Below are 27,821 nucleotides of genomic sequence, written 5' to 3'. Positions count from 1 at the left end.
TTGGGATATGCCGATGCAACTTGTCTGATGAATTACACCATAAGAACTTGAGTATTGTGAAAGGGTACTATTCATAAATTCAGTACCGTTGTCAGATCTTAAAACTTTAAGCTGGGCTGAAAATTGATTCATTATAAGTCAATGGAACTCTTTGAAGACAGAAGCAACCTCACTCTTTGATTTCAATAAATATGACTAAGTAGTCCGAGAGAAATCATCGACAAAGATAACAAAATATTTAAAGCCATCAAAAGATTCTAAGGGTGCTGGCCCCCATACATCTGAGTGAACAATCTCAAAAGGTCTGGTGGTTTTTGACAATGAATGACTAAATGGCAGACGTGTCTGCTTTGAAAAATGACAAATCTCACAATCTTGGGATGTCTTATCTAGTGCTGGAAATAAGCTTGACAAAACAGATTCAGAGGGATGTCCCAGACGTTGATGCCACAAAACACGATTTGGGAGAGAATTGACTTGGAGCCCTCTTGAGTTGTTAGGAAAATGATGAAGAAGATACAATCCATTTGAGTAAACACCTTCACCAATCTTCTTCTTGGTAATTCGATCCTGAAAAATCACATTAAAAGGAGAAAAAATGGCATCACAGTTTAAGGAATTTGTCAGTCTTCCTATTGACAATAACTGAAAAGGGAACGATGGCACATATAAGGCAGTAGACTCAACATCTGTACCAAGAAATTTAACCTTCCCTTGGCCCAAAACTGAGACATCAGTACCATTAGCTACAGAGACAAAGTAAGCCTTAGTGAAATTCTTAAAATCACAAAGATACTGTTTTTTATTCGTCATGTGATCGGTGGCTCCCGAATCTATAACCCAAACATTTGACATAGCGCTAGAAATAAGTGCAGTCACAAAGGCTTTGACAATACCTGAGACATCAGAAGTAGAGGACTTTCCATATTGTTGAAGAAAATTAGCAAACTGTCCAAGAAGAGGAGCAGAGTTTGAGGCTAGATTTGCTCCAGCATTATTAGAGACACTTGCATCAATTTTATGATTGGGATTCTCATTTTTTTGGTGGAGATACGCAGCAAACTCACCAAGAAAAGCTGAAGGGTTGGTAGTAAATTTTTCAAAATCATCAGCAGCAGAAACTTGATTGGCACTGTGTTTTTGTTCTCTCTTACCTTCCTTTCCAAATTTTGGTTTCAAATGAGGGTGGAGAATCCAACACCCATCCTTGGTGTGACCTTTTTGTTCGCAATGACTACACTCCAGATTGCCTTTTTTTCCTTTGAAATTTTTGCTTGCTTGTTTTTTAGCACCAGCTACAAAAGCTTTAGATTCAGAACTTCCAGCGCCTGATTTGGTTTCTACATTCATGACTTTCTTCCTTACCTCTTCTCGTTGAATAGTAGTACAAACAGTATTGAAAGAAAGCATTTCAGCACTCATCAAAATGTGACTGCGTAAGTCTTCATAATCTGGATCCAAACTTGCCAAGAGTTGGAAAATTTTATCCTCTTCAGCCCTTTTCAGAAGGGTGGCTGAATAAGCAGTATGTGGTCTGTAAAGATCTAGCTCATTCCACATGCCTTTAAGCTTTCCCAGATGTTCAATAAAAGGTTTTCCATCTTGATATACCCCAGCGATATCCTTCTTTAGTTGAAAAATCCTGGCTGCATTATTTTGATTTCCATACATTTCTTTGACAGCAGTCCAAAGACGTTGCGCAGAATTAAAAAACCTGAAAATCTCAGCAACTTGAGGCTCCATAGAGTTGAGCAACCAAGACATGACAAGTTGATCCTTGTACAACCAATCCTCATACTTTGGATCATCAACAGCAGGTGCAGGAATATTTCCATTGATGAAGCCAAGTTTCGATCTTCCTCCAAGAGCCAAACTGACAGCTCTTGACCAAGGAATATAGTTAAATCCATTTAGAAGAACTGAACAAAGGTGAAGATTGGGATTCCCATCGGATTCGCCGGAAAAGACAAAAGCTCTCCCAGAAGAATTTCACCCATTGAGAAGACAGAGACAGGATTTTCAAAGGTCCTGCTCTGATCCCATGTAGAAATCAGAGAAAGAAGAAAACAGAACACCACAAGTTTAACGAGGTTCGGCAATTTTGAGCCTACGTCCCCGGTGGAGTTTGAGATTCTTATTCATCATATAGATATCAGTACAACAGGCTGCATATATAGGCAAGCCTTTCACAGTCGTTAGAATTAATAAAGGTTTTTACAGTACCAAGACAATACAACTGTTGGAAGATGAAGAGTTTCCAGCAGCTGTAAGAAGACGAGGACAGCAGTTAATTATTTTACATATTCCAATATGAAAAATCTTCCGTACGACTGTCTGTTGACACAACAAAGAAGCATCTGCTGTCCTGGAAACTACCATGCCTATTAACCTGTCATACCAATAGCGGTGTAAATTAGTGGAATATTTTACAAAATAAGACACATATTGGCAGTTATTACAAGACAGTGGTTCCTGAAAAAAAGGTAAACAATACCGGACATTCCAGCCTTGATATGTTTTCCAAGTACTAAGAAAGAAAACCACTTCCCAATCACTACTTGTCCCCAGACTTAAAAACCCCTTCAAATGAACCATAGTCTTAATTCATGTTTAAAGACGAGTATTTATTCCCCTTACCTGAAGAATTAGATCACCAACCTTAGCAGCCTGGTACCATGCGTGAGTATCTAAACCAAAATACATGAAAATGATTTTTTCTGACTAAACCCCATCTGAATCAACTCCCTATGTGCAACAGCTCTTTGCTGATGATAAATATTGAAATAAAAAAAGGTTTCAAAATTTCCATTGAGCTCCAGAACAAATTTAGGTATGCAACAATACACATGGAGTTTATACTCAATGGACAATCTAGGAAAATCCGTATAAATGTCCAGCTTCCATAAAAAATAAAATGAATATTAGAATAATCAGTATAACAATAAAATAATCAGTCACAGATTCTTAATCCAATGTATCAAATGTGTACAGAAATATAATTCCAAATAAAACGTAGTTAAGCAAGAACAGGGTAGATGAACATACTGTGAGATGATCAATTCCACAACCCATTTTAGCTGCTTTATCCGGGTGGTAATTGAAGACATTATCAAGTACAAACGATTGATCGTCACCTGACAGTGGATCCCCATCATTGTACCTGCATAAAATAATTTAAAAACCGGAAATTAAGTTACAGCATTGTCGAACACCATGCAAAGATATTGCTACAATTAAAATATTCAAAAAGGGAAGGAAATATCAAACAGTTGCACAACACGGCACGAAGCTATAACATATGCAAAGTGACTGGATAATGTCCAAAAATGAAATCAATTGTTTCATATGGAGATCAGTGAAGATATGATATCCCTAAGACATCTCCAAAGGAAAGTCCAATGTAATATGTAACATTCATCACTTTATTAGATGTCTTTCTTTTATAGTTGTTATAATTAATTTTATGTAAAAATAGACTTCAGACTTCAACATGCAAATTAATATGAATGGGAAGTACAATTAAAGCGGACTAGAAGACCAGAAAATACACTGCACAAAGCCTACAATTTATAAGAAACCAAAAGAAAAGTATGACAGTACAGCGTCCAACAATGCAGAAAACAGAGCAAAAGCCCCAAAGTACAATCAGGGCAACTACGATATAGCAGCTTGCTTCCCTTTCCAAATTTAAGAGAAAGAATGGGCAATCATGATACAGATGAGACTGAAGCCCATAGAGAGGCCCAAAGTCTAGCCATATCTCATAAATAGTCCACAAACTGCCCAACTTTGGCTTTGAGTCAAACTGTTCCTTTCCATCCAAATCACAAAAGAACATTGCACACTAATAAATAATTATTCAAATCATTAGTTTCTTGTCACTCTAAACTAAAAGTATTCCCCTGACTTCAAATGGACTCTTACTTATAAGACACTTAGCAAGACAAAAAACATCTGGTCTTCCTATATAAGAATCATTTCTCCTTTAGAAAATTGAAAAGTATCCATTATTTTGATCTGCCTGGTCCGAATTGTTAAGAAAGTACATAGATAGAAAACATACCCAGATTGATGCATTATCCTCGGAGGGAGCGCATAACTGGCTCAATATTAGAAAGAACATGCTCCTCGGAAGTGAACATATCCAATCTGTGTCTTGTTACAGTATATAATGCACCCATGGTAGAATTGTCATTCACCATTCCAGGCGACTTAGGAGGACGGTTCTTATTCTTCCATTCCCCAGGACTTGAAACCCAATTCTTTGCACCTTCAAAACGACTTTTCTTTGTTTGGTCTCCACGATGCTGTCCCCACTGATGATTTCGTTCACCAGAATTCCCATCTCTGGTAGGTGAATCCCACCCAGACAAGCTTGCAGAATCATCCTGGGGTTTTGTAGGCTGGAAGTCTACTGGTTCAACTTTACCTGCCTCTCTACCACACCAATCATTTTCACTTTCCGTAGTTGTCCCCCATGTAGATGTGGTATTTTCTTTTGCTGGATTTTCCCCCCAGGCAGATGTAGCATCTTCTCTGGCAGTATTTGTCGCCCACACAGATGAGGTATTTAAAACACCGGATTTCTTCCCAGACAAGCTTGCAGAATCATCATGACCTACTCCTCTACCACACCAATCATTTTCACTTGCCATAGTTGTGCCCCATGTAGATGTGGCTTTTTCTTTCACTGGCTGTTTCCCCCAGGCAGATGCAGCATCTTCTCTGGCAGTATTTGTTGCCCACGCAGACGAGGTATCCAAAACACTGGATTTCTTCACAGACAAGCTTGCAGAATCATCCTGACCTACCCCTCTACCACACCAATCATTTTCACTTGCCGTAGTTGTGCCCCATGTAGATGTGGTATTTTCTTTTGCTGGATTTGTTCCCCAGGCAGATGCAGCATCTTCTCTGGCAGCACTTGTCGCCCACGCAGATGAGGTATTCAAAACACCAGATTTCTTCCCAGACAAGCTTACAGAATCATCCTCACCTACCCCTCTACCACACCAATCATTTTCACTTGCCGTAGTTGTCCCCCATGTAGATGTCGTATTTTCTTTTGCTGGATTTTTCCCCCACGCAGACGAGGTATCCAAAACACTGGATTTCTTGGAATCCAACTGGGCTTCTGCTGAGTTGCTATCTTGTGTTTTCCCTTTCTCTGTACCCCAGCTTGACCAAACGTCAGGTACTGCCACAGTTCCCACATTTTTGTCGATGCTCCAGTCTTTCCCCCCATTAGAATCAGTGTGGAAGGAGGAATCCTTTTCCCAGTTTGATTTTTCGGGAAGATCTCCTAATTTATCATCAAATTCAACAAGATCTTCGAAGACAGGCCTATCAAAGCTGGAGTTGAGTTCTGGCGAGAAGCTTGAATCTGCCATTTCATCAACTAGCATTAGATCATCAACTTCTGCACCGAGAGCTCCTGTAGTTGCTTCTTCTACGTTTGCAGTGCTCACCATATGCAGAAAGTTGAAAACATCAAGTCCACCCTCTTGAGTCAATTCTACCTAGAAAAAAATTAAGATTTAAATGGTGCGAAACATTAGCAGCAGATAAGACTAAATTTAATACGACTGAGAATTCACAAGTGCATTAAAAATTATGAAATACCTCTCTTCTGTCCCACAGGACATCAAACCTCGCGCCAGTACCCACAGCAACATGTTTACCCCAGGAACATGACGCAACTATGCTTGCCAACGAATCCATGTGGCACTTTTCAGCTGCTCTCTCAAAACACTTTCTTGGTGTCTACAACCACATGTGAGTACTAAAATCAGTTGTGATTGTAATTCATCTTAACCAGTAACTATAAGTAAATGCCCTTCCACAGAATTAGACGAAAAATTTCAATTACTTACAAACAGTGTTGCTTCCGTAAATGGTACTTGAATATTCAATGCCCGAGATAGTGCTTTGTACCCACTCGAATTGAATCCCACGAAATTTCCTGCACATGTCATGCTATTTTCCAGGAGGATAAGATGCTCTTTCAGAACACCTTTTGCCATCATTGTCACTGCCGTTGAGAGGCGCTGCGTAATCAATCATAAAATGTATTCTTAATTGAAAAGTAGAATAAGTATCTCAAATCACCCAGAAACTTAGTCTAATATGTTCCAATTTTCATTGACAACTAGAAAAGTTAAATTTCATAAGATGTACGGTAGCGTGCCAGAGGGAACCAGAAATACAGCCACACAATTACGCAAAGATTGAAATTTTAAAAGGAGGTCCACAGCTAATGAAGATTAGTCATTTGAATCCCTCTAATAAGCATATGAAACATACAATTTTAAACACAACTGATACGCTAAAGCACTCCCACTAGAAAGAAAGGGTAGTGAAGAATTAAATTGTATGAAGAATGAGATGTCCAGAAAGTCAAACACTCCAACGGGAGAGAAGCGTATTACACGGATATAATAGAAGCTACTGGAAACCAAGACTGATAATTTTCTAAGCAATGCAGCAACAGAATATCATCCCAACACAAAAATGTCACTATTACTTGAATTTACCCTACTTGGTAACAAGAACGATAAAAAGGTTGATTCATTTGAAAATTGGAAAATTGGATAGACTAAGTTGGAACATATTAGACTAAACACCAGAAACACCAGATTTGACAAAACAGACCGTTCAACATTTGCACGAGGAAAATTTCAGACTAAACACCAGAAACACCAGATCTTACATTGGATATTGTCACAAGTAACGACCATCCCATGAGCACCTAACCAAACAAGGATTTACTAGGGCCCTTAGTCTTTCATATCAATTGGGATCGGTTGAAAAAAGGTAAAGACAGGAGTTGCAAGAAAAATAAAAAGGATTTAGAATATTCAAATTTCCAAGCCCTTCTATCACCCTGGTCTGGACACAATGAAGGATTTTCAATCAAATAAATAGAGGAAAACTCCCCTATTTCAGCTTCATTAAGTCTCTCCTAATTTAAATTCCAACCCATACAACAACTGACAAGCTAGACTTTCCAAGAATCAGTACTTAGACTTTCCAATACTTTTTTATATATTTTTAATAAGAAACTAAATTTTTCTTTAAAACGAAAAGAGTAGAAAGATGGTAAATAAGGAGTCCACTTCTGAGAAAAAACTAAAGATAAACCTTCGACAGCAACTTTAATAAAAAGGGGATACGTACAACACAGAAGTGGGGGGGGAGAGAGAGAGAGAGAGAGAGACTGAGAGAGACTGTGAACAAACAGCCATAATCAGAACATACAAATTGCATATAATAGCTAGGAACATTTCTGTTATATATGTGAGTTGCAAAACAAATGAAAAGAGCAACATCCATTGGAAACAAAGGGAACTCAAATAATAAATTAGTTTTGCACTCTTTACATATAACTCTAAAGCTACCTTTTATTATTGTTTCTAAAAGAACAGGGCAAATCAAGTCCGCATAGTATTGCAAAGTGGTAGTGGTCTCCAAATCATCAGTTGCTTGAAGGAAGAACATCAAGCATGGGGAGTCGGATCTTTTTTCTGCACAGGAATGATGAAAGGAGCAATGTTCACTGCAAACAAGTAAGCTTAAATTGTTAAGTAGGCTATCTTTATAGTTCTAATGTGGAGCCACAGGTAAACTTTCAAACACAATAGGGGAAATTGATGTCAACAAAGTAAACATTGTATATGATTATGCCATGTAAACAACTTAATTTTGATTTATGAATTCTTTTGAGTTGGAAATTTTCATGATCTCTAGGGCTCTTAAATCCAGAAGGCATGCAGAGTTCCAGATCAAATAAGAAAAGCATTTACATGGTATGGTAACAACAGGGATGATCTACATTACTATGGTGGACTTTGTACTGGCGGTGTTTCTCTTATCAAGTTACTGGTTTTTTTTTTTTGGCCAAGATATCACGTTATTGTGTTTCCACCTCCCCTCCTTTAACTAAAACTGCAATTATCGATTCAAAGAAAAAACCAGAAAGCTGATTGTTATATCTGCGACGTAAGAATACATAAATATTACACCAAACACACTGTCACACATTAGTTTTATACCACTAAAAAAAGAAAGCAATATATATAATACATGCCAAATCCAATTTCTTTTGTCAATGACATGGAGACCACATAATATGCCAAACTCTCTCTCTCTCTCTCTCTCTCTCTCTCAATGATTTAGCTAAATCAACAAGTTTGATAAAAACAAAATGCTACGTAGGTGGTAAAGCTTCACCAATTTTGTTCTGGAGCTGTTGACCCTCTTTGACCTGATCACCCATCGGATATCTAACTAATATTAAACCGGAAGGTTGCATAGTTACCCCAAATTATGCATCAAGGAGCTACACAGTATTAAAAATATTTCAGCAAAGGCAACACTTATTCTAGATAGCACCTCGCGGAAGGCATTTAAAGAAATAAATGAATTCGGTTTACTTATTCACTTTCCAGAATATGATGAATCAACATGGACTAAAGGAGTGGGCAATACATGACATTCCTACATACATACTTAAATAAAACTACATGAAAATATTGCCAAAAAATATAAGGAGGCAGAGCACACTCAATCATAAATTCGACTGCAGTATCTTTAGGACTGACTTTAGTAGGCATGTTAAGTAAAGTGACAAATAGGAGGGAAAGCACTAAATTTCTTAGATTGATTGTAGTAGGCATGATCCACCACTAAAATGCTTCAGACAAAAGCACTGTTAAATACAAATGGTTCATAATCAGAATATTACAGACTGATAAGTTTTGCCCTTATATTATTCGTTGCAAATGAGCTAGACATCTTATTTCATGGCCACATACATTGTCAATCACTCGGTACTCATTACCAAGTTCTTGAGCCCGTCATGCCTACTTGTTTTGAAGTTGAGTTTTGTACACGGCTTGGCCAGAGGTTGCAGGGGTTATCGGGCACAGCCTAATTGAAAATGAGTACGGATCAGCATGAACCCGATACTCGTGCTGGACGCAGGGCGACCAACTATCATCCCCACCCAGGCCCATGTGCTTGTGATCAAGATGAACCTGTAACACAGTAAACCATAAACCCTAGACCCTAAACCATAAACCATCCTCTGTATATTACTCATAATGGATGTCCAGAAACAATCTACTGGTACTGAAATGAAAGATATGGATTGATGATGTAGAATAAATTACCTCAATGTCATCTCCTTTGATAAGATCTTCATTATGCGTTGCCCGATCAAGCTCAGCAGTGGTGTAGTAACTTGCATTTATTTGCATAGGCGTAGAGCTGCCATACACTGATGCATACATTCCGAAACCATCATTGTTTTGGAATGTCACCCATCTAACATCTGCCCTACCTGAACATTCCATAGGAACTATATAAGGGACATGCATGTCATCCACTTTCTGCTCATAGACCGCAACATGAGCAGCTGCTTTTCTGTCTGGATAACATTCAAATGGTCCTCTTCCATACCACTTAATCAGATCAATTGACTTATCCAAATGGAACTCAACTCCCACACGTGGCAGAAGTCGAAGGTTCGAACTTGGTCTTACATTACATTCAACAACAACATCTCCTGAACCGTAAATTGTGTAAATCACATCAACTTCAATTTTTATCTTTTCCCTCTTATATAAAGCACCCTCACTCTTTGGAACACCATGAAAAGCCACAGCTATTTTCACAAGATGGTCCGTCTTATTCAGTATAGAACAGCTTTGGGTAATATAATGAAGGTTATCAATATGAGCAGCTTTCCATGAGGAGAAATAACTACTGGCACCTCCTCCTTTGTCATTATCTGTTGGTGCTCGCCAGAAGCATGGAAATATGCCTTTCGTCATCAAAGGAACTCCTTTGACCTACCATTTTTTTAAATAGGAAACAGAATGAGTATTAATGAAATTGAGAAGTACAATCAAAGAGGTTCGGTCGTCAACAAATAAGCAAAAAAGAAACGTCCTTAGGAACAAATAAGCAAAGAGGTTCGGTAGATGATGAAGTCTCAATCTACATGAGACGGAACATCCTTAGGAACAAAAAAGAAAAATCATACAATGCTTATCCCAACAGAAAATAGAACAATAACCAGGCAACTACAATCATAAAACCTGGAGGGAAATCATTCTTAAAATAACTTTGGTTTTATAAAGAAAAATGTGTTATCAACAAAAAAAATGAAAATAACAATGGTGTAAAATACCGTCCAGCTGTCAACTGTTCCCGTTTGAACACTAAATATGATCTCCCAAAAGCTATGTCGGCTGACTCTAATTTTATCCCCAAGAGTTTCACTGACGAACACAGCATCTTCAGTCTTGATGACCTGGAAATCAAGGCCAATTGTAAAAATGTTTTTATATGACAAAACATGTAAACTTCATTCTTATTGTCAAAGTGGGTATTAAGCAAAAGCAACTACGTGAGGAACAATTTCTCTTTTGGAAGGCAACTGGACTTGGGTAGATGAGATAACATGACCAGCTTCAACCCAGCGTGTGGAACGCAAAAGCTTAGCTGTTATTGTTAAAAAATATTCCTCTGCAGATGATGAAGTCCATAGAGGATACCACAAAGCTGACTGCCACTTAATATCATAACTCTTCTGAGGTTCAATCAACGGAAAAGGTAGAATTCCAGATCCAAGTTTGCATCCATCCCCATGAACATCCCAGCTGAACTCCAATCCTTGTGTTGTTTTATAAAAGTGGGTATTTGTTATCTGCAAGGTGTATTTCAGGTAAAGAAGTATTCCGGAAAATAATAAAATAAAATGAAAGCAAATACTATGTGAAACTTACCCTTAGTGTTTCTTTGCTAAATGAAACCTTGATTGGTTGGTACACATACTTGACTTCTGAAAACAATAACCAAAGAAATGAGACATGAAAATAAATTAAAAAATGACATACAAATATTATCTTAAAGAACTAAAAGGACAGAGGTACTTGTAAGTATAACATAAATCATCAACTTACCATGCAGTGCTGGATGAGGAGTTCGATCTGGCCATATAAGGCCATTCAAACAGAAGTTTAAATCATTAGGAACATCACCAAAGTCACCCCCATATGCCCAATGCTTACTACCATCTGCATTATCCTTCAATAGGGCCTATATACAAAGAGAAAATCTATTACCCCCTGATGTAATTTGTGGTTCTGAACAACAAAGATTTCGTGAGAGAGAGAGAGAGAGAGAGAGAGAGAGAGAGAGAGAGGTTAGGGGTTGGTGGTTGGTGGTTGGTGGTTGGGGGATAAGAAGAAGAAAATGATGATGATGTTTACCAGTTTCAATTTTATGTTGATGTTATGTGGTTATGCCCAATAAATTAAAGGAAAGGGGTTTCAAGAGTGTAAGATGGCTTGAAACTCAATATTTAATGTAATGTTGATAAATCATCAGTGCATTTCTTATGAACAGCAAGGATACTTGACCTGATCAACCCAATCCCAGATAAAGCCTCCTTGAAGACCAAATGTGCTATCAATTACTTCCCAATATTCATGTAAATTCCCATTGCTGTTTCCCATTGCATGTGAATACCTGCCATTATTTCTCAAACTTTTAAGCGAAGAAATTTGCATTGCCATGAGCATAAACAGAGGTATCTAGTATAACTTTACAAAATAAATTAGCAGGTTAGAATACATTTGGCCCAAATTCTAATAGCTTAAGAATTTGGGAGCAGTGGTAAAGCAACACAAACTTTTGCATGGTATTAGAGCAAGAGATCCTGATAAAGGTGTAGAGCAAAAACTGCAACCTCCTGGTTTTTTTTTTTTTTTGGATTGGTTGCAACCTCTGTATATAAGTTGAATTTCGCATGTTGGACTCTATTGGTGGAGGGGCCCAAAGGTGAGAAGTGCCAGAATATAAATAACATTTGACTCATCTTCAAACATTGGGAATAATGGTAAACCAACAAACTATGCTCAAACAACAATAAAAAGGGAAAAGTAAAAAAATATACATACTCGCACAATATCAAAGGGCGTGTTTCATTTGGATCTCTCGAAATCTGCAACATGTCCCAGACCCGCATATACATGGGACATATAATATCTGTGGATGAGGTTCTGGATCCACCCCCTTCATAATGTACCAGCCGTGAGGGATCCTTTCCACGAACCCAGCCTAAATTCAGGTGAACAAGGTCTTGAAAACAATGAGTGATATGAAACCGAGGGGGGGTTGGGAAGAGATGCCTTACACACAACTTCAATTATACTGTTCAAAATTTTGAGGGTGATCATAATAATAATAATTATTTTTCATAAGAAACACTAACATTTTTAAAAATGAAAAATAAAATACAAAGATAGAATATTGCCCAAATTATAGAAAAAGGTGATGTTAACTTACTTACTCAACTTTAGTATAATTAATTATATATCAATTACTAAAAATTAGAGTGCATGCTTCTTTCTTTTGAAAATATTCACTTTCCCTAAAGTAAGGCCCATTCCCAGATGAACGCCAGTTCTGACCATCACTTCCTTATTTTCAAAATTTTGAACCCAAATCCATCACCATCATTTCAAGGTAACTTACTAAAGCCGCAAAATGATTCCCATTGTCTACTTATGTAAAATGAATATATCTTCTAGGTGAAATATGTCGAGGTGAAGCAATAATTCTCGAACAAGTACAAAGTAATAACATTTTCTAAAAGTTCCTTCAAAGCTGGACAAAAATATGGATATGATAAAAGAACAGCAGTTTACCAGCTAAAGCAGAATGATTAGGTCCATATCCAGCTTCATTCCCTAAGGACCAAGAGATAATGCAAGCATGATTTTTGTCTCTCTCAACCATGCCTATCACACGGTCCATCATTGCAGTAGCCCAGCTGGGTTCCAAAGTAGGATGCTTCACATGCCCAGAAAGATCAAAACCATGGGTTTCAATATTGGCTTCATCTATCATGTACATGCCAAACAAATCACAGAGCTCGTACCAACGAGGATGTTGGGGATAATGACTGTTTCTCACAGCATTGATATTGTATTGCTTCATTAAAACCAAATCCTGTACACAGAATAGTGATTAAAATTCCAAGAACCATCAACTCCAGTTGCAAATCAACTTGGCTAGCAGAGAACAGACAAGGAGAAGTAAAGTATGTGTTACCTTAACCATGCAGGATTCTATGTTTGTCTTCCCCAGACGTGGATGATGCTCATGCCTGTTCACACCCCTTATTATTATTGGATGCCCATTAACAAGCAGCTGTTTGGGGGCTTTTGATACTTGCCGTATGCCTACCAGGCATGATTCACAGTCCAGAAGGTTGCCAGATGCATCTTTCAATGTAACAGCAAGAGTGTAGAGGCTTGGCTGCACACGGTAAACAATCAGTTATGAAATATGTATGTTGGACACAGGAAAAGAGTTCAAAAGCAAATACTGTAACATAAACTCTGGGAAACGAATCATCAGTCAACAACATTAAATAGATAGCCTGCAATCTTTATTTCTTATTGAATCTCTAAAATATGGTCATAATTTTTTTTTTTTTTTTTCGAACAAGTGAATTGTACCACTTCCACTCTTCCCCACCATTGCACTTTCCCTTTTTAATCATCATATTTTCCCTTTGAAGAACAGGCATAATAAAGAAGTGGAATGAGAGCAGATAAATTTAAACCCTAGATTCACATAATTTAACATTAGTAAAGCAATCACCAAAAGCATTACATTTTCAAGTTGCTCAAGGAAATGGTATTAAAAGACACAAAGTTTGCTGCTAAATGAAGAAAATATTCTCTCGAAAGTACTTCTCTAAATCCACCAAACAGCAGAAAATTTTGCAGAATTTTCCTAGAAAATTTTGAATTTTCTGCTGAAAAAATGTTCCTGAAATTCTTCAGAGAACTTATTGTCTTTCCTTCTATCTTCATCAAGAAACTGTTTGATCTTATATGAAAGATGAGAAGATAAAAACATCTAATTAATAACCGAGAGCACTGTGTTACATAGTGATAATAAACCATATGATTGAATACTTTAATATTCTTTTCCCAAGATAATGTACAATACTTTAGCGTTTGCCCATAAGAAGGAAAAAGAAAGAAAAAAAACCACCAAATGTACAATGCAAGGTTTTAGATACTTCTTGTTATTGGGGCCACAAAACTTTTAGTTTCATATCATGATTTATCTAATGTATATTTTTTGTTTTTCTCAAAACTTCTTTTCTTACTATTATGTTTGAGCCCTCCATCTACTTTATGCTTATATGGAGCAAGAAAGTACCAAAGCCATACTTTCAACATGACTTGACTAACCCTTAATGCTAGCTAATGCTTAGGTAAGGGGGAAAGTTTCTAGTCACCTACATAGTATTCACAATATCACTCCATTGAAGCTCAAGGTAGAAAGAAGACTCGACCATGGTCTTTTAAGGAATTAAATTTAAGTTAAAAAGAAATTTTCACAAACTCTGGAGTCATATGAATGAGAAAAATCTAATTACTCTTAGACTGTTATAATTTAGCAAGATATGATATTTACAGTTGACCAATTTTTCCCACATGTCTAGAAGAGAAAAGCAAACTAAGTTATATAAACAAAACGGTGCAGCACACACAAACATACACATTAGGTTAAACGGTGCAGCACCCTAAAATATTCCCAGTGCCAGGGTACTTCCAGCACTTGACAGACATTTTTGGTAACTCCAATGACTCAACAAAGTTCAGAATATCACTAAGCAAGAAAGTATATATTGCTTAAAAGGGTTTTAGCTCAGGAACAAACTAGGAAGAAACAAAAAATAATAATTCCTCACTTGCTCTGCAGACCAAAGCCTCGGCATGTCCAGTCTCCCTGCCAGCAAATAACCATGAAACCCCAGACTCGTGCTGGATGAGAGATTAAGCTTTATACTAGCCACATTAGACAAGTGCAGGTCAGCATATCTATCAATGCTGTACCAGCACGCAGTGTCAAATAATACAGCTTCTATAACATAGTTTGCAAGAACGCTATCTTTAGATGTTTCTCTGGAGTTATCTATTTTCACTTCAACCTGGTCAAAAGTGCAAGACAACAATATTTTAAAATGTTTTCAATGTAGAGGAATAGCACTGAGAAGATAACATAATCCCATCATATTGCACATTGATATAAGGGTAGATTCCAAAATCTTGACTGATAAATCAATGACAGTCTACATTAACAGACATTGCGATACTCAAAAGAAGAAAAAAAGTGAGCACATGCACATATAATCAGATAGTACGAATAAAAACCATAACAGACAGGAATTTCTCTAACCTAAGCACATAAGACATTTCCTGTATCCTTTATTGTTTTTGGAGTTTATCATATGATTCAATGGGTTACAAATTATTGTCCAGTTATGTGCAACAGGTCAACCATCTAGACAAAACTGCAAAATATTGTTTATACTTATTACTTTGTAAAAACAAAAAGATCCATCCTCGATTGATAAATACTTGCCTGTATGTCTGCATAAGAAAAATCCTCAGCCAGGGTTGATTTGAAAAAGTAGTCTGCAATGAATATCTGCACATCACTTATTTTTTAGGATTTAATATTATGCAATGCTGCTCAAGTACAGGTAGCAGCACGTTACCAGTTTACGTTAAAGAATAAGGAAATAATTTAGATAATCGATATGTGTAATCAAAATAAAATATGGCTTAGAACATTGAAGAACTAGGTCATATTTCCATACACACATTATAGCATTAACTGTCCTAATTCTTTGCCTCCAATGTGTCGATTTTGCAAAATGGGAAAGGAAGAACAATAATGACTTGCAAAGAGATGGAGTGATCTTATGATAGAAAAGTAGCCATGCAAATCATCAATGTATACATGCTTGTCCCCAGTCACCAATTATGTACTAATTCCAAGAAGTACCAATTGCATATAGTCCAATTGTAATTAAAAGAGAGGATATAAAGGCAAGAAAGAAGACAATAAAGACCTGTGGCTTGGAAAGAAGAAGCACGTCACGATGAATGCCAGATAACCACCAATGATCTTGATCTTCAAGGTAGGAGCCATCACTCCATCTAAATACTTGAACAGCTAGTACATTTTTCTTGTCCATATCAGATGGATAACAATAATCAGTGATTTCAAATTCAGCAGGAAGTCTACTGTCCTGACTGACCTAGCACGATATTGAAAAGTTTGTTAACGTACCTCACAGGGGATTCCTACCAAACCATGCATCCCTTATAAGCGGAAAACAATCTTCAATTTGATATAGTTGTATGTACTCGGTGATACAGGTTACAAAACCGACAAGTGCACATATGACCATCTCAAATGCTTAAGATTCATTTTCTGCTTGTGAAAAAGTAAACAAGACTCTACTAACTTCCGAATTCCTAACTGATTAAACAACCATCAAATAATTCAAATTGAAACTTCCCAAGAATTTCCCCACCACCAAAAAGAAACAAAATATTTAAGTCAGATCATTCAGTGGCTGGACCATTTATTAAAGAAAGTTCCTTTCAAGGCTAATACGTATTCTTTGTATGATAAACAATACATGAACAGGAAAAAGGGAAAGAAAAAAAAAAAGGAAGCTACGTTGAAAGATTAGCAATTAGTGTAACTCAGTTATGTCATACTTGATGCGGACATCTGTGACAAACCTTTTAAGGTTTACCAAAGAAGGAAGAAACGATCCGCCAATCCAACATTATGATTATGGTTGGGTTGAAATCTTAGTTTCCAGATTTCAATAGGAAAACTATTTTTTTTTTTTTTTTCCAGATTCCAGATTTCACTAGGATTTCTAGATTTTCCAGATTTTACTAAGTTTTAGTTTCCAGTTTTTAGTAGGATTTGATTTAAGTCTCCTAGTTTGTTTGGATTGGTTCCTTTGTGGATTAGGATTCCTTTTTAGTAAGGGATTTTCATCCTATTGTCTCTAGGTTTAGTTTGCTATAAATACTCCCTATGTAGTTCTTAAAATTCAGATTTGAGATATTAAGAAAAGTTTACTTTCCAGAGATTGGAGACTCCTTGGTGTGAAGCCAAGGCATCTTTTACCACCTATTTTCTGTTTTTCCATTGTTTTTGCTTCCGCTAAATTACCCAAATACTCAACTCACCCATATCCTACAACAAATTTGGCATCAGAACCTGGTTTTCATTTTCCTTGGGTTCAAACTTTTCGAGTATTTCTTGTTCTTCACACCGTGTGTCAAGTGATGGCTCCGACTAAGCCTGGTAAGACAGACAAGCCAGAGACGGACTTTGAACGTCTTATTCAGTTGATGGAAAACTTATCAAAGCAAGTGGCGGATTCAGACACTAGATCCAGACTCGTGGAACATCGCCTTGCAGACTCAGAAGCAGCTAACCAACATGATGAAGCAAGTGTGAATGGAGAAGAGAGGAATCTTGATCGACAACGTCATGATAGAAGGAATGATCGAGACGCAGAGAGACACAATTTTCATCGTGGCTATGAGCAAGACCCTGATGAAAGGATGAGATCAGTGAAAGTTGACGCTCCTAGTTTTGATGGTGAGCTAAATCCTAAAGCACTCCTCGACTGGTTGGCTACCATGGATTGCTATTTTGAGTAGCACGACATGTCTGAAGCTCGAAGGGTGAGATTTGCTAAGATAAAATTGGTGGGTCAAGTCGGGTTGTTTTGGACCAATGTTGAAACACAGCTAGAGAGAGCTGGTGAAGAACCAATCATCCACTGGGGTGAGATGAAAGAAAGGTTGAAGCAGAAATATCTACCATTATCCTATCAACAGAGTTTGTTGGACAAGTGGCAACCTCTTCGTCAAGACGACATGCCAGTTGCTGAATGTATTGCAAAATTTGAGGAATTCATGCTGCAATGTGACATAAGGGAAGATCGAAGGATGACTCTTTCTCGGTTTAGATCAGGACTTCGTCCAAAGCTTCAAAGGGAATTAATTCCTCATACGGTGAATACCTTAGAGAGGGTTTTTCAGATAGTACAAGAATTAGAGAAGTATTTGAAATCTTCCAACGTAGTCAAGCGAGTTGATCCTTACAAATCTGATTTTCGTGCTGGTACACCTGGGACAAAGCCTAAGGCAACGTCTAAGGGTTTCACAACAAGAAGTTCAGTTAGAATTGACAAAGGAAAAGGAGCACTTGCGGATACACGAAATGGTGGAACACAAAGATGTTATAAATGCCAAGGTTTTGGACACTTTGCTGTCCAATGCCCAACGAAGGAGACAACAAGAAGTCTGATCACAAACATTGACAAACAAACTGACGATCAAGGCGATTTTGAGGAAGATGTTTATGAGCCCCAACAACCTCCTGAAGATTGTGGAAACGACTTTGAAGCCCCTCATCCAACATTATCAGTAGTAAGGTGTACTTTGGCTCAACCTAGGAAGGAAACTGAGGATTGGCATAGAACTTCCATTTTCCACACTTACATCAAGTCTGGTGATAAAGATTGGAAAGTGATCATAGATAATGGCAATTGTATCAATGTTGTACCAACACTTACTGTCTCGCGTCTTGGCTAATCAACCGAAAAGCATCCTGAACCATACAGAGTAACATGGATTGACAATACTTCTTCAATCCCTGTTACCTAGCGATGTCAAGATCCTATTCAATTTTCATCTTACAAGGATCATATTTGGTGTGATGTGGTGGCAATGGATGTGGGTCATTCTCTTGGGAAGACCATGGATATACGATCACAACGTGACCATCTTAGGCTGAGAAAACATATGCTCATTCATCCACAAAGTGAAGAAAGTCACGTTGAAGCCACTTCAACCCAAGATTGTGAATAACCCTACACCAAGCAAGGAGGAAAAGAATCAAGTAAGCAAATCCAAAGCCTTGCACATCATTACTTTAAAAGAATTTATTAAAGAAGTAGAAGATGCCCCCATATATGTTCTAGCCGTAAGGGAATCAGGGCGTCTCGCTAATATGGAAGTGCCTTCAGCGGTGCGACCGATTTTAGAAGAGTATCAGGATGTGTTCCCCGATGATCTCCCAAATGGACTTCCTCCTCTCCGAGACATTCAACATGCGATTGATCTTGTTCCTGGGTCAACATTACCCAATTTACCTCACTATCGAATGAATCCCACAGAACATGCAGAGTTGAAGCGACAAGTTGATGAACTTCTTGCTAAAGGATTTATTCGAGAGAGCCTTAGTCCTTGTGCCGTACCCACTCTACTCACACCCAAGAAAGATGGCACGTGGAGAATGTGTATAGATAGCCAGGCTATCAACAAGATTACAATCAAATATCGGTTTCCCATACCAAGGCTCGATGACATGTAGGATATGATTACCGGTGCCACTATCTTTTCCAAGATAGATTCGAAAAGTGGATATCTTTAGATTCATGTTCGGCCAGGAGATGAGTGGAAGACAGCCTTCAAAACAAAAGACAGCCTATATGAATGGTTAGTCATGCCTTTTGGACTAACCAACGCGCCAAGCACTTTCATGTGAGTTATGACACAAGTTTTGAAGCCATTCTTGGGTAAATTCTTGGTTGTTTATTTTGATGATATCTTAATCCACAAGAGCAATACCTTAGCCATCTAAAGCAAGTCTGCACGGTTCTTCAAGTAGAGAAGCTGTTTGCTAACCTTAAGAAGTGTTCCTTCATGTCTAGTGAAGTTATCTTCTTGGGGTTTGTTGTATCGTCTGAAGGCATGAAAGCTGCTCCGAAAAAAGTGAAGGCCACTGTTAGTTGGCCAGAACCGACAAATATCCACCAAGTGGGTAGTTTTCATGGATTGGCCACATTCTATCGTCGTTTTATTCGTGGGTTTCGTTCAGTCACGGCTCCTCTCACAGATTGCATGAAGAAGGGAGAATTCCACTGGCCTAATGTTGCTGCAAAAACATTCAAAGAGATTAAGGCTAAAATGGTTGAGGCTCCAGTAATGCGTCTTCTATATTTCTTAAAGCCTTCTGAGGTAGCTTGTGACGCATCAAGGGTAGGGATAGGCAGAGTATTGAGTCAAGAAGGGCAGCCAGTGGCTTATTTCGGCGAGAAATTGAATGAAGCCAAGCAAAAATATTCTACCTATGAGAGAGTTTTACGCAATAGTTCAAGCCTTGAGACATTGGAGGCATTATTTGTTACCACAAGAATTTGTTTTATTTTCAGATCATGAGGCTCTTCGATATTTGGGTTCACAAAAGAAATTGAATTCCCGCCATGCAAAGTGGGTTGAGTTCCTTCAAGAGTACACGTTTGTGTTGAAGCATAAAGCTGGTGTGGAGAATAAACCACCAGATGCTCTCAGTTGTAAGGTTTCTCTTATAAGTACCATGAGTGTGGAAGTTACCGGATTTGAAAGATTGAAAGAAAACTATTCGATATGTCCAGATTTTGGAAGGTATATGCTGCACTTTCAGAAGACAAATCCATAAGTAATGAATTTGTTTTACAAGATGGTTTTCTCTTCAAGGGTAATAAACTTTGCGTTCCCCACACATCAGTACGAGACTTTCTGGTTTTGGAGTTGCATGCTGGTGGAGTAGCTGGTCATTTTGGGAGAGACAAAACCATTGCTCTTGTGGAAGACAGATTTTATTGGGGAAGACAGATTTTATTGGCCAAGTCTCAAACGTGATGTTGCCAAGATTGTGGAACGATGTCGTACTTGTCAACTTGCGAAACATAAAAGGCAAAATACGGGGTTGTACACTCCACTACCCTCCACTACCGGTACCCCATGTTCCATGGCAAGATATCAGCATGGATTTTGTACTTGGGCTGCCTACGACACTGAGGAAGCACGATTCTATCTTTGTGGCTGTGGACCGTTTCTCCAAAATAGCCCATTTCATCCCTTGCTCTAAGACGTTCGATGCTTCTAAAGTGACTAAACTTTTCGTGGATGACGTGTCTCGTTTGCATGGTGTGCCTAAGACTATAGTATCAGAACGTGACGTTCGATTCATGAGTTATTTTTGGAAGACTTTATGGCGCATGATGAGTACTAAACTCCAGTTTTCTTCCGCTTATCATCCACAGATAGACGGGCAAATCGAAGTGGTTAACCGAAGTTCGGGCAATTTGTTGCGATGTTTTGTTGGTGAGCACATTAAGTCATGGGATTCTGTGTTACCTATTGCGGAGTTTGCTTATAATTATTCAGTCAACAGAACAACTGGGATGAGTCCGTTTGAAGTTGTGTATGGTCAAAAACTTAGGGCTCCTATAGACCTCATGCCCATGTCAGCTTCGCATAGATCATCGGTCTGCCAATGAATTTGCACGCCACATTCATGACTTACATGCTGAGATTATTCAAAGGATTAACAATAGCAATGCCACATATAAAAGGGATGCTGATGTTCATCGCAGATTGAACGAATTTTTAGTTGGCGATTTTGTTATGGTTTGAATTAAGCCAGAACGATTTCCTCAGGAAATTGCAAAGAAGCTGCAAGCTCGTAGCATGGGACCTTTTCAAGTTTTCAAGCGATTAGGCTTAAATGCCTATATGTTGGAGCTTCCTCCTGAAATGGGGATTAGCCCAATTTTTAATATTGAAGATTTGGCACCATACAAGGAACCTGCCGCTTCTGACAATACTTCTGCCGAGAATTCAGATCCATTTTCTATATCTGATTTTTCTCCTCTAACCCCACTCTTACAGCGCCCTAGGCCTAAAGAAAAGGACATTGTTGAAGATATTTTGGACGATCAGATTGTTTCTACGGGACAAGGTGGATATCATAAGTTCCTAGTCAAGTGGAAGAATAGACCAAATTCAGATAGTACTTGAATTACACAGGAGGACCTACAACGCATTGATCCCGACATTCTTGAGCGTTACTACAGTTTTATCTCGCCAGAGTCAAGCTCTCTTCAGCCCGGGGGAATTGATGTGGACATCTGTGACAAACCTTTTAAGGTTTACCAAAGAAGGAAGAAACGATCAGCCAATCCAACATTATCATTATGGTTGGGGTGAAATCTTAGTTTCCGGATTTCAATAGGAAAACTATTTTTTTTTTTTCCAGATTCCAGATTTCACTAGGATTTCTAGATTTTCCAGATTTTACTAAGTTTTAGTTTCCAGTTTTTAGTAGGATTTGATTTAAGTTTCCTAGTTTGTTTGGATTGGTTCCTTTGTGGATTAGGATTCCTTTTTAGCAAGGGATTTTTATCCTATTGTCTCTAGGTTTAGTTTGCTATAAATACTCCCTATGTAGTTCTTAAAATTCAGATTTGAGATATTAAGAAAAGTTTACTTTCCAGAGATTGGAGACTCCTTGGTGTGAAGCCAAACTCTTTTGGTGTGAGACCAAGGCATCTTTTACCACCTATTTTCTGTTTTTCCATTGTTTTCGCTTCCGCTAAACTACCCAATTACTCAACTCACCCATATCCTACATCAATACTCACCATGCTTCATTTTTAAGTTATTAACAATTAAATGCCCCTTTTCTTGCTAAACCATATGGTAGCAAAAGACTCTCAGCACAATATAGATTATTGTATTTACTTGATAAATTATTTATCGGCAACAAAACAGTATCCATATTCAGCTTTAAGAGTTGGGCACTTTATGTTCTTTATATTCCATGTGGGTTACTCTCTCTTTTTGCATTTTATATTTAACTTTTAATTTGTATGTTGCGAAAGCGAAAAGTGAAAAATAGTAGATTGCAAAAGAAGATCCTCCATGAGCATCTTAAACTCACTCTTCGTATCTCTTATTCACAAATGTGCGCAATCTTAATCTGTCAACATATACCTGACTGAGATAAATTCCATGTAAAATGCATATGTTCAGAAAACAGTAACACACGCTGAGAATACTCCATGAATGGAAGTATGACATAAGGTATAGCATAAAAGCATCCACCAACAGGATAATTATGATAATTCACAAAACTTCTTACAAGTATTTATTACCTATATCCCATCAGGACCCCATTTAGCCATGCACAGAATGCAGAATCAACAGCTTCAAAATGCAACAAAATCCTGCGACCTGTCAAATGGTAAACATGTCATATAAATTTTGCCCACAGAAAGAATGATCAACAGAGTTGAGGGATGTCATGGAAATGTCATTTGTGTGTGTGTGTGTGTGTGTGTGTGTGTGTGTGTGTGTGTGTCTGTGACTGTAATGTAGGTGCATGCAGGCATTCATACGTACATACAGCAGAAAATCCAATCTGTGAGGCAATACTTCTATTAGTCACATTTCAAATCATTAACACAAATTCAGGTCATATTGCGCTATATATTACATTTCAAAATGGCTACATTACAAAGTGGAAAATAAAACTTACTTCGATGCATACAAGATATAAGTAGCACAGGTTTGATAGAATACTGATCACTAAGCATAATGTAAAAGGGAACAACAAAGAAAAATAAAAACAAAAGAACAAAAAAGCACCAATAAATAGTAATCAGCTACAATCAGCAAGGCAATCAAATGGATCTTTAGGAATGTGAAAGTATGTCCTATAGCAGCCAGTAGGGTTGTCCACAGGAACAAAAGGTGGATCGAGTGGAAATGGATAAACGTTTGTGTAAATAGGCCGATCAAATCCATGCATCTGCCAGTTTGAAGGAACTGTTCCATGAGAGAACACAAAATAATAAGACACGGTCGTTGGATAATAATTGCAAGTGTTAGATATGAAAAATCATGATAAATTTATAACATAAATCATTCATAAATTTGTTCCATATGCTATTGCTAAAGCTCAAAACACTACAAGGAATAAGGTTAACAAAGTATTCTTAAATTGTCTATTTTGGAGGAAAATAAAATAAAATAAATATGGAATCATGAAATCATAGTACAAGCACTTGGAAAAGAATTTTCACAATTATACAAGCTTCAGTTAGCGCCTACAGTTCAAAGCACAATTTATTATCTGAAAAGAACTGACTTATTTGTGAGCGGCACTTACTGAACAGTTTCACTAACGCATATGCGTATCTCTCTTTAAAGAAAAAGAATAGTAAAATAAAAGGCCGATTTATGATAGCGAAAATCCGCCATGAGAATAACCAGTAGCCAACAAGCAACAAAATGGAAGTTTTCCTTTTCTTTCCTTGAACCTAATCCACAGTGAAGTTAAGATTGGATCCCAACTCTCATGTGAAGCTGACTCTTACATAAGCTAACTGAAATACAGAAAAATTAATTAATTAATTAATTAATTAAAAAAATAAAAAAATTCCCCTCATTATAACCCAAACATTTCATACACGTTACTAAACATGCCTTCAAAATCCTCTCACTTAGCCATAAAATTACCTCAAATGCAATACTACACTTTTGCAAATAAGAATATATAAAGAAACAGCGCAGAGAAAAGTCGTAGTTGAAGTAAAATGATGCAATAAGTTTCTGGCATGCAGGTATAGATACATATTTTGCAATGAAACAAATTTCATTAATGATTTTATGAAACAACTATCACTGCTATATTCTAACACAGCATACCAAATATATATGTGTAGGTTTTTCAGATTTTAAGGCAAGAAAAAGTGAAAGATACATATATGCTTACCTGGCAAGGTTTCCCACTCAGAATCCTGAAATGCAGTGTCATAAAAATTTACAGGAACATTTCTAGGACTGGAAGCCAAGAAGAATTTCCAATAGCCTGACAAAGACTTCACAAAAGGCAAGTCCTTGACCCAAAGAGCCGCGCTATCAAGAGCTCCAGGAACAGCATCATCATCCCAAACAGCAGAGTTGGATACCAGAAAATTCACTTTGTTGCGCTCATACCAGTATTTAAGAGATCCTACACCACATAACGAATGTCAGATATCTTCTAAATGAAATAGAAAAGAAGTAAGATTCCAAGCCAATGATAAGATAAAATAACACACAGAACTTAGAGAGGGGGGGTTCCGCATCATGGACCCAAACCATTATACCAATTAGAAACCCTCTACGTGCCTATAATGTAGACCTTGTTTCGTGATTTCAAGGCTTGGGAATAGGTACAAGATTCCTGTCCCATGTTCCTATACCAAAAGCTCATCTTGATGGCAAGATGCAACGTCAAGCTCAAGCTCATATACCATACCATGATGCAGTTTCTGAACAATGTAAGATTCTACACATATTCACAACTGCATACTATGTTTCCCTATTCACTCTTCATATTTGAGAAAAATGATTTTTTACCAAAAACCAATGCAACAAAACTCCAACAAAAATTCAAAATGTGTCAGGCCAATCGATGAGCTTGCTTATACATAATTATTATATATACTCAGTGTGTGTTTGTATAATTTGCGAAGTCGAAACATCTAAATGACATTGCTAAATCATTTCCAATAAATATTGCATGTAGAACCTGAAATTTATAATAAAGAAAATAGCTAAATGCATTTATAATATACTAGCATTACATGAGTACTTCATATTATTTTTATCACATGAAATCCCCTAATTCACGATCATAAACCCACTTCATAGAACTCTTCATCTGAAGATTGAATGTGATTCTGAATCAAACAGACCTAACAGTTATATCCCAAACATTTACAAAATTCCAGCAACAAAAAACTCCATTAACCAAAATTTAACAAGACAACGTGAAACAAAGCAAAACTTCCAGCAACATGAAAACACTCTTAATCCAAATACGAAACCGAAATTGAAATGGGTTTAGTTCCTCACCTTCAATTGAATCATGGCAACGTAAAGGGACATGTGCATCTCTCTTCCTCCACTTGATGAGAGATTGGTCCTCCCACACATGATGTCCATTCTCTAAGAGAAAAACGAATAGATCTGGTAAAGAAGAAGCCATGGCTGATTCTTAGTAGTAAACCGATCACTTCCACCACATATCAGTGGACTGGTAGCTGATCTTGGGGATCAATCAGACTCAAAGTACTTTAAAGCAGTAAAACATCAAGACGGGGGTGACTGGTAATATATTATTGTATTTGCTTCACGAGAAAAAGAAATGGATAATGGGGGTTTTTTTTTATTGAGGAAAATTGGATTTTGGTTTTAGTTTTAGGGATTTGATTTTCCCACTTCTTCTTTTTTCCATTTACACTCTTTTTTGCTTTTTAATATTTTTTAATCAATTTTGTTATTTTTCTTTCCTATTCTACGATTCCATACATTAATTTCTTTTTACTTCACTTTTATATTAGTTCTTTTTCTTTACACTTAATTAGAACTAATTAAAAGTGAAGTAAAAAGAAATTAATGTAGGGCAAGAGTAGAATAGGGAAAAAAAAGAACAAAATTGATTAAAAAGTATTAAAAAGCAAAAGAGAGTGTAAGTGGAGAAAAAGGAAGTGGGGAAATCACATCCCTAGTTTTATATTTTTCAAGGAAAATTGGATTTTGGTTTTAATTTTATATTTTTCCAGAATTTTGGTTTTGTGACTAAAACCTAAATTTACTAAGTGTTAAACCACTCCATTGGTGCCCTACAGTCTAATAGATGTCTAAAAAAGTGGGCTAAAAGAGCAGATCTTCCCCTAATAAGAGTTGAAATTTCTCATCCAAAAAACTAGCAGCATATTCGTCGCATAATATTTTCGATCAGGTATTTATTGTTAAATTTTGTTAGAAATAAAATCCTGAGCTAAAGCCAAAGGAGTATAGGTGTTGTAGGGACACCAGCACGGCGACACGGATATGTGACACGGGAATATAGGGATACGGGAAAACGGAAAATCTCAAAAAACTATAACACAACAATAAAAAATAATAATACTTATAATTATTTAATTGAAAAACAAAATAATAATGTTAATACTTCAATTTCACAATTATATATAGTGAAGTTCAAGCTTTCCAAGTCTTTCAAATGTAGTTTATTAATTTCTTATGAATTATAATTGAATTAACACATTAACTGATCTTGAATATGAGTTGATCCGTGTTTGGAGAGTATCTTGAGTGTCCATGCAACATATAGCTTAGTGAAAAATGACATTGACTTGCAAACCTATGGTCTCATATTCGAACACTTTAAACAATATGTGTTGCATGTGCATCGTTAACCTTTTTAATTTTTAATTTTTTTACAAGCGATATTGATAGAGGAGGGAATTAAACCTAAAACCTCAAGTGAAGGGATAAATACTCTTAACCACTTGAGTTATAAGCCACTTGCAATCATTTTTTATTTTTTATTTTAATAGGCAAACTACAAGTCCTAACAAGAAGAAAAAGACGAAATTATTTCACATTAAATGACGACCTTGCCCTTAGATACACAATGTTTAATAATATGGCACATGCAGTGCACGCATAAGGGACTTAATTGAAACAAGCAACAAAACTACAACGACTTAATTGAAACTACATAGACAAATTGAAATTAAGGAAAAACCACAAATAAGAATTCGATTTGTCATGCACCAATTAAATAAAATGTTAAAGAAATAAATAATAATATTGTCAAAATCTTCAATTTTACCTACACTCCTCTAAACAGTGATTTGCGCAGGAATAAATATAGACATCAATAACTTTCCTGCAAATATTTTTTAAGATATACCAAGTCAATTGAAGATTGACAACCAATATGCATGAAATTGTAAGGGTTTCCTTCATTTTAATGAAACTAATGGTAGATATTCGCCTATGACTAATCTAATGTGAGTATTTCTTGTACTGATTAACCAGAGGTGAATTATTTATTTATATTTTTTTTATAGCCAATTGTTCAAGAAATGATTGATTGGATTCAACTCACTTTTGTAATCTATCTGAACCTGAGCTCAAGTATTTACTAGGGTGCATTAGACTCTTTTAACTCTGTATAATGAACCAAGTTCTTCATGTTCATTTGCACAGCAATTTATCATGGCCCAGTATAAT

At 36.9% G+C, this 27,821-nt stretch overlaps 1 protein-coding gene and 1 pseudogene across 2 annotated transcripts; both read right to left on the bottom strand.

Moving 5' to 3' along the window:
* Nucleotides 1-253: 253 nt before the first annotated feature.
* LOC117613039 lies at nt 254-6,742 on the bottom strand (annotated as a pseudogene). The gene is made up of 6 exons (XR_004583650.1): nt 6,710-6,742; nt 5,874-6,047; nt 5,623-5,763; nt 4,064-5,519; nt 3,046-3,160; nt 254-2,389 (listed from the first exon to the last, which is right to left on the bottom strand). The product of XR_004583650.1 is annotated as a DNA-directed RNA polymerase V subunit 1-like (transcript).
* Nucleotides 6,743-8,630: 1,888 nt separating this feature from the next.
* On the bottom strand, nt 8,631-25,934 carry LOC117613041 (beta-galactosidase-like). The gene is made up of 17 exons (XM_034341684.1): nt 25,650-25,934; nt 24,523-24,762; nt 23,415-23,573; nt 22,901-22,979; nt 15,950-16,133; nt 15,457-15,522; nt 14,783-15,022; nt 13,123-13,329; nt 12,717-13,020; nt 11,967-12,126; nt 11,427-11,535; nt 10,968-11,103; nt 10,791-10,846; nt 10,412-10,711; nt 10,193-10,315; nt 9,171-9,851; nt 8,631-9,035 (listed from the first exon to the last, which is right to left on the bottom strand). The coding sequence occupies exons 1-17, from the start codon at nt 25,780-25,782 to the stop codon at nt 8,862-8,864; spliced, it is 3,351 nt and encodes a 1,116-aa protein (XP_034197575.1). The 5' UTR covers nt 25,783-25,934; the 3' UTR covers nt 8,631-8,861.
* Between the last annotated feature and the right edge of the window lie 1,887 nt (nt 25,935-27,821).

The sequence above is a fragment of the Prunus dulcis genome, unplaced genomic scaffold, assembly GCF_902201215.1.
Source record: "Prunus dulcis unplaced genomic scaffold, ALMONDv2, whole genome shotgun sequence".
Taxonomy (NCBI): Eukaryota; Viridiplantae; Streptophyta; class Magnoliopsida; order Rosales; family Rosaceae; genus Prunus; species Prunus dulcis.
Note: the sequence above shows the minus strand (reverse complement) of the source record. Positions and strands in the feature narration are given on the sequence as shown.